Consider the following 13,250-nt stretch of genomic DNA (forward strand, 5'->3'; position numbering starts at 1 on the left):
CTGAGACAGACACCCAGGGACCAAGGTTCCCAGTATGGGCAATGGGGAGAACCAAGCCATGTGGAAATGGACAGACGGTGCCAGGGGAAGCTCGTGGCTGGGGAGAGACCAGGATGGCACAGCGGTGCGGGGGCCCAGGCTGCTCTGCGAGTCCTTCTGCCCCAGGACACCAGGCCGACGGACAGTGATGAATGAAAATAGTGTTTTTAATAGAATTCGCAGCCAGCGCTCAGCGCGTACTCGACATGGCAGATTCCTAAACAGCTCACCTGGACAGCAGAAGCGGGGAAGGACAGAGGGGCGCACCCCAGGCGGGCTAAGAACGTGCCTGCCCCCCGCTCTAAGGTTGGGGTCCTGTGGTGACCCCCCTCACACACACATCCAGCCCAGGCATCTTTGGGAAGAGCAGAGAAGCATTCGAGGAGGGGGGGGGTTCTAAAGCAACCAGCAGGAGCCCCCCCTCACACGCAAGGAGCATCAGGAGAAGGGGGGCCGCAGCCTCTGGTCAGTGTCACTCTTGCCCACCCCACCCCAAGCCCCGAGTCGCCTGTTCTGTGGGCAGTGGGGACTCCGGGGCCATCTCCATCCTCCTGGCCCCAGGCCTGCGCTGTCGCGGCGAGGTGGGGTTCTGGGACTCCTAGGCGGGGCGGGGTGCGCTGTCCGGCCCGGGGTCTGGGTGCTGGTGGCGTCCTCTGTGAGGAACTAACCGTCAGCTGCTCACGAAGGAGTCTTCGGAAGGAGAGTGGGGCTCAGGGCACGCTTTCTCGGGCTCAATGTCCTGATACTCGGAGCCTAGGGGGGAGAGAGGCCGAGAGGAGAGAGAGAGATCGGTGTGTGCTGCTTCCTGTTCCGCAGGCTTCTCCCACAGTGCTGGGGCAGCAGAGCCCCACAAGCGCCAGCTTCGCGCCCCAGAACCCCCAGGAAGTAGCTTCCGTGCCCCGAGCCCTGCGGGATGCAGGAAACGCAACTCCTGCTTCCTGTCCCAGTGCTCCTTGGGTGGCCCCGTGTCAGCTAGTGGGCCCGCGGCTCGGGCGGCCCTGATCTCACGGCCAGGGGGTTGGGGCCGTCAGCTTCACTCTGCCTGCCGATGCCACACCGCACACACGGGGTGAGTCTCCCGGCGGCCGCGCCCCAGGCAGAGGCTGTGGAGACTGACCGGTCCAGCGGAGGCCTCGGGCCATGGGGGGGAAGCATCGCTCGGAGCATCTTTCCGTGGCTTCCTCAGGCTTGGGTTCGAGGGTGGGGTCCGTGGGGAGCGCTGGGGTGCAGGGGAGGCGGGGGTGCTGGGATGGAGAGAGGTCTGGGGTGGGTTCATGGATGCAGGAGCAAGCAGAGCGGAGGTGGGGCAGGGGAGGCTGGGACGGGGCAGCTGGTGGGGGACAGCGAGGGAGGTCTCAGCCTCTGTGGCCCCAGTGGCCTTCTTGTGTCCATCTTGTGCCCACCTGGGCTCCTCTCAAATGAACTTTTGTGCCCTCTGTCAATTCTCCGCGGGCCTTCTGTAGCCCTTCCCAAGTGGCAGCCCCTGGGCGACTTGGGGAGGACACAGGGACTTGCAGTCTATCCAACAAGGACACAAACTGCCCCTCCATGGGTGCAGATCGGGGGGGAGAGCGCCCTGTCCTGACAGCAGCCGTGGCTCAGCTGGACCCCCGCCCCCCCCCCCCCAGGTCCCTTCCAGGCCCCTCTGTTTCCTGGACGGCCCATGGCCAGCCTCTGCCCTCTGGCCCCTTGGCCACATGTCCATAGCGGGGTGGGCGGCCCCACGCAGGGCTTTTCAGAAGTCGACCCTCGATTCCACGTCCATGGCAGCCGTGGGCTGGTGGGATCCCACATGTGGAACCTCCTGGGGTGGAGACAATGGCCCTGAGCACCAGAACCGGCTCTTCCTGCCTCTGGGGCTCACCGCCCCATCCCCCATGGTCGCCTCCAACGGAGCAGAAACAGAAAACGTCTGAGGCCCCAGCAAGGCACCTTGGCTGTCTGTGGGCAGCAGGCAAGGCCGGCACCCTGGTGAGCACTGCTCCAGGTGAGTACTGCCCTGGCACCCTGGGGGTGGGAAGACACAGGCAGAGGGGGTGGGAAGACACAGGCGGAGGAGCCGGGTCCTTGGGATCGCCTTGCCCAGTTGGCCGAGTGGACAGAGCAGCCAGAGGCTGTGTCCACTCAGACAGGCTGGCCCGGGCTCCAGGCTGTGACCTTTCCCAGCTGTGGTTCTGCCTCCTGCTGCCGAGGCCACTAGGAGTCACGCCTTCGCCTGCCCTGGGCATCTTGCCCACTGGAAGGTCCGGCCCCAGTGGGCGCATGGAGCCTGCGGGTCGGGTCTCCCTCCTGCAAGACAAGGCTATGTGCCCCAGCAGGGAAGGCACTCACGTCCCTCTGCCCAGGGGGGCTTCCGGGCTCTGGCTGGCCCTTGGGAAGGGCAGAGGGGCTGGGCACTTGGCAGGAGGGCCCCCTTCGAGTCCCCTCGCCAGTCACAGGGAGTTAAGGGGAGGGTGTGGCCTCTTTCCACACACCAGGCCCACCTCCTGCTCAGGGCTGGTGGGGGACCCATCCCCAGTGGCCAGGAAGCCCTGTGTTCCCGACAGAGGTGAGGCGAGCCCCCTCGGGCCCCCAGATGGGCTAGCTCCAGCCCAAGCAGGTGGAAATACAGAGTACTGGGGCGACATTTTCCATCCACCTTTTGTGGCCAGCATTTAGCACAGATGGGCAACAGTGGTGTGTGGAGAGCACCAGCCATGACCTGAACCCCGGCCTGCCCACCATGCACGGTGGCCCCCATCTGGGGGCAGAGTCTCTGTGCACACATGCAGGCTGGAAGGGGCGCCACGTGGGGTCTCCACCCGGAGCACCAACCGTCACCCACAGGGGACAGGCCAGCGGAGCTCTTTCTCCCCACCCCGCGGGGCGAGCTGTAACCGCAGGACTTGGGGGCCCACTTCTGGCCTGGTCCTTCCCCACTGTCCCCCTGATAGACACTCCAGACGTCCTGTGTGAGCTGCATCCACACACGGGTCTGTCCCTGCCACCCTAGTGGGGGCATCCTGGCTCCTCTCTGGCCCACACCCTGCAGCAGGGAAATCACGCAAGAAGGGCCAGCCGGCAACTCTCAGCCCCACCGATGCAACTCCGCGTGGGCAGGGGGCTCGGGCAGACCTTCCTCCACCCTGCATAGCCCTGCGTTTGCAGACTATTGAGAATGACAGAAAACAAACGAAAAATTACAATAGATGAATTGCATCCCTTGAATCACATTATATTTTTGGTGCATTAAAAAAAAAATCCAAGGAGAAAAGTAAAAGCAAACCAGCATAATAAACTCAGCCTGGAGAACAGAGAGGGCAGAGAAAACACAGATGCAGATGTCGTTAAAAATAGTGTAGGGGTGAGGTGTGTGTGTGGGGGGTCTACGTACAACTGTTTGAAATGCAGGTGCGTTGCCTTTTTTTGTTTTTGTTTTTGTTTTGTTTTCTTAAAAAAGTGGCAAAATGTTTGGCTAATGTAAGCAAATGACTTGGACTAGGTAGGGGTCTTCACCAGCTCTGAGCAGGGTCAGTCATAGCCAGGTGAGACCCACAGCTTCCTGAGGTCACTCTGTGGGGACTGGGGGCATTGGACGGGGGAGAGGGACAATCCTTCCCCCCAGATCCGACTCCCCTGGGCCCTCAGTCTGGAGCATGGAAATGGAGCTGGTGAGAAGTGCCCGGGGCAGCCTCCAGCCTGGATGCCCCCAGAGGGGGCATGGCTGGGTGGACTCCAGGGGGCCACGGACCCCCGGGTGGACGGCGGGGTCCACGCAGGGAACCTACTGCGATCATCAGAAGTGGTGACCACCGCCCGCCCGGAGGGTCACCAGTGATTGTCCCAGCCAGGTTGACAACTTGGTTTCCTTTTAGGTGACTTAAAAAGAAAAAAAAAAACCCGCGTGTTGTCTGTGTCTGTCCGTCCAGTCCAGAACCTTCTGTCCTCCAAGCGGGACCCGCGGGATGGTCTCTCTAGCTTGCTTGCAGTAGTCACACGCGGTTCCCAGGGTGGTATCTGGTACCAGACAGCCACGGCCACACGGTGGCAGGCTTGTCTCAATGTCGGGCCCTGATCTTGAGGCAAAGGGCCGGGGGGGGGCTGTGCGGCCCCAAGTGGGTTTTGTTTGTTTGCGGGTCTGCTGTTGCTTTTTTAGGGGAAAAAAATGACCCTCTAGTCACTAGGGTGAGGCTGTTCCCCCCCAACCCCATGGCCACTATAAAACGGATTCCATGTTCTCGCACCATTCGTGGTCTTCGAGGTTATAGATAAACTTGGTCCTGTGTGTCTGCGGGGCGCTGCCCGCGTCCCTCCCCAGCTTGTCCAGGGTCAGAGTGGAGGCGAACAACTCACTGGTGCTCAGCACGCCCTCGTGGTTCTGGATGTAACGCTGGTAGTCCCTGCGCAGACACTGCCACGACGTGGTGTAGAGCAGGAAGGCCGTGGCCTTGAGTGCGATGGCGATGCTGACGTACAGGTGGCGGTAGGCCACGTTGTCGTAGAGGACGCAGGCGCCCTGCTCCCCACAGAAGGCGCTCCAGAACAGGCAGGTGGAGTCGATGCCCGCCCCGAAAATGAGTGGCGGAGGGATGAAGCCTGCGGGCATGGGGGGTATGGGACACGGGGCTCAGCCACCCTCCCCCCAACCCTCAGAATACTGTGCTACCCTGGCTCAGTGCAAGGACCTGAGTCCCTTAAGGACCTTTAAGGACCACGTGTGCCCAGCCTGGGTTGGATATGTGGCTTAGTGGGGGGCAGGGAGGAAAGGAGGGGGTTGTGGGGGGTCCAGGCACTCTGGGGGAAGCTGCACTAGGTTCACCCACAGCGACCTGCTCCCAGGCTCGCGTCTGGTTCTCTGGTGGCTGTGATGGGGCCACGCTGGGAGGGTGGGGTACAGCACCTGCTCCCCTGTTTATTTATGGCAAAGACGTGCTCGGACAAGTGCGGTGCCCCCCCCCCCCCGACTTGGTGCTAGAGAGCCGGGTTCTACTGGGTGCTGCAAGACGGCATCTGGGAGCCATCCCAGCCCCACCCAGCACAGGGGCAGGGCTGCGTGAGGCGGGGGAGGGAGGAGGGGCGGGCCTGAGTCAGTTTGGTGGAGGAGGGGCGTCAGAAACCAGGAGGATCAGGTGGTGGCTCGGTGCTGAGAGGGTCTCAGGGTGACCCTCCATCCCACCCTTCTGCTACCCACACACCATCAACAGCGATGTCGGGTGGGGGGCAGCTGTACCTGCTTTTAATTCACACCCCCAGGCCTCCCCCCAAATTAAATGCTGCAAACACCTGGCCTCTCTCTCAGCTTCTGTCTAAAAAAGGGACCGGAAATTTAGTAAGGAAACGAAATTCAGATTCCTGTAAGGGACAAAAGGAAGCTGACAGCTACTCCCCTGGTCACACCCCCAAAAACTTGCAGGTCCCCCCAACTCTGCTCCAGGAAGCCCCCTGCTGGCCAGAGGGATGCGGTGGCCTGGCTGCTCTGGGCCTGGGATGATGACCAGGGGGTCAGATGGACACTGGGGACACCGGTTAAGGCTGGTGGCTTGGAGCCAACCCATCTGGTGCCGCCCACCCGGTGGGGTTCAGCAGACGGGACTCAAGCCAGCATGCTCTGGGTGGGATCGCCTCATCCCCCAACTCTCGGAAGAGGGGTGCACTTTCAGAAAGAAGTCTCCCTGGCTTGCTACTGGATAATAAGGCTCCTCCCCTCACCCCAGCTAGGAGGGGACATCAGGGCATGCACCATCCACCTTCCCAATGAAGGGGAAGTCATGGTTGGGGGGGCACCCCTCCACTGGTCTCATTCTAGAAGCTTCCCAGAGGCCTAAAGATGTGCCTATGTGGATTCCCGCTGAGCCGCCTCTACCCCATGTGCATCAGGTTCCCGTGTGCACCGAATGGGACAGGGGACAGGACACTGCTCTGTGCCTGCCAGATCCCGGGGGTCTCTCCACGCAGCACGCACCTTCCCCTTTGGGCACCCTGGGACCCTCTGCTCTGGGACCCCACTCCTCACCCCAGGGGCAGATGCTGTCAGGCCTTCCCTGTGCATGCCTGTGGGTAGGGTCATGGTCACGGGGCAACAGTGGGGTGGGGGAGGAGGGGGCTGGCCTGCCCAGTTTGGACTGGTGCTGAAGTTGGACACCCCCATTTCTGAGCCTTCCCCAGGGCCTAAGAAGCCCCTTAGCCCCCAGACAGATGGACTCACCACGTCTCTAAGGACCCGCCAGGTACATACCGAGCAGCCGGAGGAGAAGGAACAGCACCCCCAGGGCGTAGGACTTGAGATCGGGGCTGACGGTCCTGTGGGCAGAGGAGGGGACACTTGGTGACCTCCATCCCGCCCCCACGGCCCAGACCCGGCCCCTGTCCTGAGGAGTTGAGTGAGGCCCTCAAGGCTCTCTCTTTCTCTCTGAGCCTCAGGTGCCCCGTGGGTGATGGGGAGAGCCAAGCCTCCAGGTGGGGAGTGTATGTGTCGGGGGCAGCCCGTAACAGAGATCTGGAAAGCTGGGGGTGGGGGGTTGGGGCTGGAGGCTGGAGCTTGGCCTGCTTCCGCACCCCAAGTGTGCCAGCAGGTCCAGCCTTAGCCTGACTCCTCCTGTCCCAGAGACAGAGAGAGCCAGCAACTCCCGTTTGCCAGGTCCTGGCTGGCAGGGGGTAGTTACCGAAGATCGACAACCCCCCCCCACCCGCTATGGCCTTCAGCAGGACACCCCCAATGGTCGGCGCCAAGTTTCCAGCCCACAGCCCAAGTTGGGCCTCGATCCTCTCCCCTGTGCCGCATTCCTTCACCCCACGGTTGTCTGTGGTCCTGGGTCCAAACCCGTTCCTGCTGAAGAACTCTCCCCCTTAATCACAGCCCACTTCTTGGGGTCCCAGAGGAGGAGGGGTGGGGAGAAGAGCTGGATGAGGGTGTTGTGATGGTCTGCAGGGGAGCAGCATTTCCCGAGCATCCCTGGGCTCAGGACCGCTGGGAAACTGAGGCTGGCTGGAAGTGCCTCCCCCAGGGCACCCAGGTAGGCAGGGATGAGGGGGAGGGTGCCGGGAGGGGGACTTTCTTCTTTCTGCTGCCCAGGACCTGAGTGCCACACAGGCCTGGTGCCACTTTAGGGTAGAAAAATTTAGAGCACACAAGGTGATTTGGAAGGCCTCAAGGAAGGACAGACAGAATCACCCCAGGACTGGCTGAAACCCCCAAGTTCCCTCTGTCTGCCACACTCTCCAGAAGCCCCGTTCTCCGCTAAGTGGTGCGGGTGCATTCGTGGCTGGGCGGACCGCAGAGGCGTCATTCTGCTCCCCCGTGCGCCTCCTTCTGTTCAGCGGAGGTTGTCCCTGGGGGAGGGTGCAGGCTGCGTGCCGGGGGCCAGGCTGGTCCCAGGGGAAGGCAAGTGGCCAGGACCAAGGGGCAGGCAGGGCGCAGCTTACCGGATGAGGATGATGACGGAGGGTGTCTGGGCCATGGCCCCGATCATGCTACAGAGACACATGACGCAGAGGAAGATGAGGAATGCCTCCTGGCACCCCGGGCTCGGGCACTTCCCAGGCACCACGGTGGCATTCTCTGGTGGGACGCCGCTGAGGCACGCACAGCCCGTGAGGTTCTGAAAGTCAGGGGCGGGGGTGAATAGAGGGAACCCCTGGGTGCACACCCTGAGCCCCACGTTAGCAGAAGCCATTGGCGCGGTGGGGCCCCGGGAGTCAGGCTCAGTGAATGGGGGCGCTTTAGGGGTTCTTTTATATTTGGTTTATATTTGGGGGTTCGGGGGCCATACCTGGCTCTGTGCTCAGGGATGACTCCTGGCTCTGTGCTCGGGGCTGACTCCTGGCTCTGTGCTCGGGGCTCACTCCTGACTGTGTGCTCAGGGCTCACTCCTGGCTCTGTGCTCAGGGCTGACTCCTGGCTCAATGCTTGGGGCTCACTCCTGGCTCTGTGCTCAGGGTTGACTCCTGGCTCAATGCTCGGGGCTCACTCCTGGCTCTGTGCTCAGGGCTGACTCCTGGCTCAATGCTCGGGGCTGACTCCTGGCTCTGTGCTCAGGGCTCACTCCTGACTGTGCTCAGGGCTCACTCCTGGCTGTGTTAGGGCCCCAAGAGAGGCAGGGGGGGTGACCCCAAGTTCTCAGAAGTGCATTGGCGAGGTGGAGCCCCACAGGATGCTCAGAGTCAGGAAGAGAGCAGGAGAGCCCTGAGTTACCAGGAGCCCCTCAAAGCAAGGAGCTCGGAACTAGAAATTGCCTTTGTGTCTTCCTTAGACCCTGGGCAAGGAACCAAGGCTCACGAAGAGAGAAGCTGTGACCCATAATTTAGTCCCTGGTCAGCCCAGAGCCTCTGACAAAGTAAGCCTCAGCCTTGTCGGAATAGGAACCTCGAGCTTCACAGAAAGGCTTTGGTCAGAGAATGTTCTGGAACATGCTTGGTCTCAGGAAGCTCATGCTGATCCTGAGTCCGTCTAATTCCGTAATAGGACAACAGCCCAGAGTGATTTATAACAGGACTTTTTTTTTTTTGATGGGGGGAGGTTTAGACATTAATGAAAATTGTCACGAAAAACAATATCTGGTGTTTTTATTTGAACCATTCTCATGGTCCTTTTTAAAAATTCATTACTGGTCGCATAAAGAAATTGCTATTTCATCTCATTTGGATTAACAGTTCCTCCGCAAAGCACTCCCTGCCCCCGACCCCCAAGGTGATTTATTTTCTCTCTATAAAAAAATGTTAATAACCAGCCAGGAATGTCAATGTAAAAAAAAGCCAAGAAAAATGGAGCCTTTAGAAATGAAAATAAATGATTGATTTTCTTTTTTCAAAGCCACTTTTGCTCCCCAAAGACACTGACTGTGAGGAAGCAGGAGGCAGGACAAGGCGCGGTTTCAGCTCCAGGCAGACTTGCCAGCAGCTGCCCTACCCCTGCCTGCCCCTGTACTCTAGGGAATCATGTCTGACGGCAGGCAGGCTCCTCAGTGCAGGTGGCAGACACCATGAGTAGATCTCCACGAGTACCCTGAGACAGTCACCCCAGGAGAGACCTGTGTGGGACTGAGACGGCAGAGCCAAGGACCCAGGGATACAGGCGGAAAGGGATTTCTCAGGGGCAGGGCAATCTGCAAGGGGTTTTGACGGGTGAGTAGGAGCTGGCGGACTGGCCCAGGTGCCCCCCCCCCCCCCACACACACACACACAAAGTCTGTTGCGAGAGCGACCTGAGAGGGGAGAGAGCTGAAATCCCAGCAATGTACATTGATGCAGGGAAAGAGACAATTAGAGGGGCTGCGAAGGGGAGGGGTGTGATGGTGTGGAAAAGGCTGGAGACTAGAGCACTGAGGAGGTGCAGAGGAGTGCAGCCCGGCTGGAGGTCACAGGTGAGAGGTGGGAGGTCAGAAGTGAGAGGTGAGAGGGGCGCAGTACCGTGCTGTTGCAGCCGGCGAAGCAGGCGGACAGGTAGGTGGTGCCGTCTGCGCCGCACACGGGGGTGAAGGAGTCTGTCTGGCATTCACAGTTTTTGTTGCAGGGTGCGTAGGGGTCCAGGGCTGAGCTGGACGCTGAGCTGGAACAGGAGACACAGGGCTGGTGAGTGCTCAGCTCCCCCTAGGGAAGGAGCAGCCCGGCCACCGGGTCACCCAGACCCTGAGCAGGAGAGTGAGCGCAGGTTGGGGCGTCCCGGGGCTCCCTTCCTGCCCCAGGGCAGGGGTGTGGCAGGATAAGGGGTGCCAGAGACCCCAAGTTTCTCCTGATGCCCTTGGTTTAACCAGCCCTGTGCACCTGGATGGGGTCAGGCATGGAGAAGGGGCTCCGGGCCCTCCATGGACCCCTCTGGCCCTTCACGTCTCACTCCGACTCCCTCCCCTGGGACACCCCAGGCCTCTCTGCTCTCATGGGGTTCCAGGGAGGTGGCCACATTCTGGGAATCGGGATCTACAGGAGTTCCGAGCAGTTGAAAATCACTGCCTTTGACAGTGGACTAAATTTTGTGCTTCTCTCTCTTTCTTTTTCCCTTTCCTCTTGGATTTTTGGGCCACACCCAGTAGTGCTCAGGGCTGACTCATGGCTCTGTGCTCAGGAATCACTCCTGGGGTGCTGGGGATGGAACCTGAGTTGGATGTGTGCCAGGCCAGCACCCTCCCCTCTGTGCTATTGCTCCCCACCCCCCCAGCCCCCTTTCATAATCATCTCATTCCCAGGGTCAAGGGTACCACCTGCCCCCGCCACGGCCCAACCCTACACTCACGCGTTGCCATAGGGGACGGTCACCCCGGCCACAGGCCCCGTGTCACAGCCCAGGAAGAGGAAGGAGACGTAACAGGCTGTGGACACCAGGTTGACCAGCATGGCCATGCGGATGGCGCCCAGGGCGGACAGGCTGAACTTCTTCACCAGGAGGCCCCCCAGGAAGATGCCCAGGCAGGCGCACGGGATGGCCGTCATCCCTACGGGCAAAGCAGGGGCGGAAGTGTCACGTGAGTGTTCCTGAGCCTCCTGGGAGTGCTCCCCGGGGTCCCCCCGCCCCCGCCCCAGGCCCCTGTCCCGCTCACCCAGCAGCTGGTTGGCGGACGAGGTGGTGAGGTCAAACTGCTGCTCCAGGTACTTGCCCAGGAAGGCGGCGAAGCCGGCCACCACCGCGATCTCCATGCACGCGGCCAGCGCGATGCACGTGAACACCGGGTTGGACAGCAGGTGGCTGGTGACCTTGGGGATCACTGTGGGGACAGGGGGGCACCCCACGCCTGCGTCTCCCTCCTCAGAGAGCACGTCTGGTGATGCTCCAGCTCGACCCCCAAGTCTGGGGGGTGGGGATGACAGCACGTGCCAGTCCTGAGGACGCAAGTCACGTGGGAGTGTCGCTGCTCCCACCCATGGCAGCGGAAGTGGGACTTGGGGGTTCTGTTTGGGGTCTCACCCTGCAGTGCTCAGGGCTGACTCCCGGCTCTGTGCTCAGGAATTACTCTTGGCAGTGCTTGGGGGAATTTATGAGCTGCCAGGGAATGAATCCGGTCGGCCGCGTGCAAGACAAACTCCTCCCCCCCGTCCTATTGCTCCGGCCCCTCTTGCATCCTATCTTAAGGCGTTCTGCAAGAGGCTGCCTGTGACCACCCCTGTCCAAAAAAACTGAAAAAATGGGGGTTGGGGCTTGTTTCTGACAAGGGGAAGGGGATATAAGTGTCTGCCAGAAGCTGGACACTGGGGCTGGAGTGGTTCAATTCCCAGCATCCCATATGGTCCCCCGAGCACCGCCAGGAGTGATTCCTGAGTGCAGAGCCAAGAGTAACCCCTGTGCATCGCTGGGTGTGACCCAAAAAGCAAAACAAAAAATTAAAAAAAAAATAAGAAGCTGGACACCGGCGTCTTGCTGGATCAATCCCCCCTCCTCCCCCACCCCAGCATGTGGACTGACCCAGCAGCAATGGAATGGACTGAATCCAGGGTAAAGGTAAGAAGGGGTTCATATTCCCCACGCTCCGGGGAGAAAAAGCAATTCCCACCTGACCCCTGCACCCCCCTGGCAGAGGAGCCTTGCAACAAAGACCTCTGGAAAGTTCTCAGCTGGGGGAATGGCGAGGAGGCCCTGAGGTGACCAGATCTAATCACGGTCCCTCTCGGGATCCCCTTGGAGGTCAGAAGCCCCTGGGCTGCAGGGCCTGCTCCACCGTCCATCCCTCCTCCCTGCCAGCCTTCGTAGGCACAGGTCAGGGGTCAGGCCCCAAGGGCTTCTGCATGGTCCTGCTGCCTGCAGGACACTGCCTCCTCACCAACCCCACTGACCAGAACCCTCTGCCCTCCTGAACTGGCCAGGCTGAACTGTTGGGGTGCACTCAGGGGCTGGGAGCTGCAGAAGCAGCAAACGTGACAGGTAAGAGGCCCCGGAGTCTAGCAAGTCTCCCCAAGTTCTCACCTTGGAAAGAGCACTGGCTAGTTCGGGTCTTAGCCTCTGCTCGTCCCTCTAGGACCGCCGTCCCCATCACTCGGGGACAGGGCGGGTGAGGGCCACAGTGGACAACTCCGGTCCTCGGGAAGGAGATCCCGGGGTACAGGAGCTGCCCTGGCCAAAGGCACCTCAGACGGGATGTGACATTGGGGCCCTGAAGAAGCCTGACCTGACGGCAGGGGAGCTGTCTGGGTGTGCGGGGGCCCATGCACACAAGCACAGGAACGTTATCTGTGTGTGTGTCTGTGGGTCTGTCTGTGTCATACTCTGTGTGTATCTGTGCGTGTGTGTGCGTGTCTATGCATCTGTGTCCCTGCGTGTATCTGGATGTGTCTGTGTGTGTCTGTGTGCGTGTCTCATATGTATCTATGTGTGTCTGTATACCTGAGTCTGTCTTTGTGTGTGTCTTTGTATCTGTGTAGACACTGAGTGTCTGTGTATGAATTTGTGTTATCTGCATGTCTGTGTATCTGTATGTATCTGGGTCTGTATGGATCTGTGGATCTGTTATGTGTCTGGGTATCTGTGTGTATCTGTACTTGTCTTTATCTGTATGTATCTGTGTATGAATCTGTGTAACTGAGTCTGTCACTTCTATCTGTATGTGTCTTCTATCTGTATCTGTATTTGTGTCTGTGAATCTGTGTGTGTGTGTGTGTGTTGTCTATCTATATGTGTCTGTGTGTGTCTTTGTTTTGATCTTGTGAAGAGACAAAGCATCCTGGATCACCTTCTGGCTCCCCCTGTGGACACCTCCCCACCTCCCCGCTGTGGCCATGAGGCAGCTCATGGTGGTTGGGGCATGCGATTGGCCCCCCTCCCAGCAGGGGTCTTCACTCCCACTCCCAGGCCCTGCCCAGTGGGACGCGCCCTCACCTCGCAGCTGCTGGAAGCAGGAGGCCGTGCTGTCGGGCTCCAGGGGGTGCCTCACGACCCCGTTGCTGGGCTTGGGGAGCTTGTAGTCCCTCTCGGGCAGCATGGCCTGCTCACTCTCCAGGCCTGCGTCAGGGTGCAGGGGCAGGGACTGTGGGAAGCCGAACATCAGGAGGGACGAGAAGAAGAGCAGAGCCCCACAGAGCAGAAAGCCGCCCCACCAGGCTCCGATCCAGCGGGGGTCGTCTGGCGTGATGTCCAGGCTGCCTGCCAGGAGAGATGTAGATGAGGGGTGTGAGTGGGTGGGGCAGGGGAAGGGCTCTCTCCACACGCAGGCCTGTCTGCCCTGAGCTAAACTAAAACGGGGGTGGGGAAGGACAGTGGGGAGGGCGTTCGCCTTACACGTGGCCAGCCTAGGTTTGATCTCTGGCATCGCACA

At 60.4% G+C, this 13,250-nt stretch overlaps 1 protein-coding gene across 2 annotated transcripts in view; it reads right to left on the minus strand.

Moving 5' to 3' along the window:
• Positions 1 to 188: 188 nt before the first annotated feature.
• Positions 189 to 13,250, minus strand: part of SLCO3A1 (solute carrier organic anion transporter family member 3A1) — a 59,096-nt gene continuing 46,034 nt past the window's right edge. The window contains exons 4-11 of one of the 2 annotated variants that reach the window (XM_056114400.1): positions 12,815 to 13,078; positions 10,548 to 10,712; positions 10,244 to 10,442; positions 9,424 to 9,562; positions 7,441 to 7,616; positions 6,254 to 6,318; positions 4,372 to 4,614; positions 189 to 792 (exon numbers count right to left, since the gene is read on the minus strand). In XM_056114400.1, the coding sequence (XP_055970375.1) occupies positions 710 to 792; positions 4,372 to 4,614; positions 6,254 to 6,318; positions 7,441 to 7,616; positions 9,424 to 9,562; positions 10,244 to 10,442; positions 10,548 to 10,712; positions 12,815 to 13,078 (1,334 nt within the window). In that variant the 3' untranslated portion in view covers positions 189 to 709. Of the gene's footprint in view, positions 793 to 3,237; positions 4,615 to 6,253; positions 6,319 to 7,440; positions 7,617 to 9,423; positions 9,563 to 10,243; positions 10,443 to 10,547; positions 10,713 to 12,814; positions 13,079 to 13,250 lie in introns of those variants that run through there. The other variant, XM_056114399.1, reaches the window with a different exon arrangement.

The sequence above is a fragment of the Sorex fumeus genome, unplaced genomic scaffold, assembly GCF_029834395.1.
Source record: "Sorex fumeus unplaced genomic scaffold, SorFum_2.1 ptg000024l, whole genome shotgun sequence".
Lineage (NCBI taxonomy): Eukaryota > Metazoa > Chordata > Mammalia > Eulipotyphla > Soricidae > Sorex > Sorex fumeus.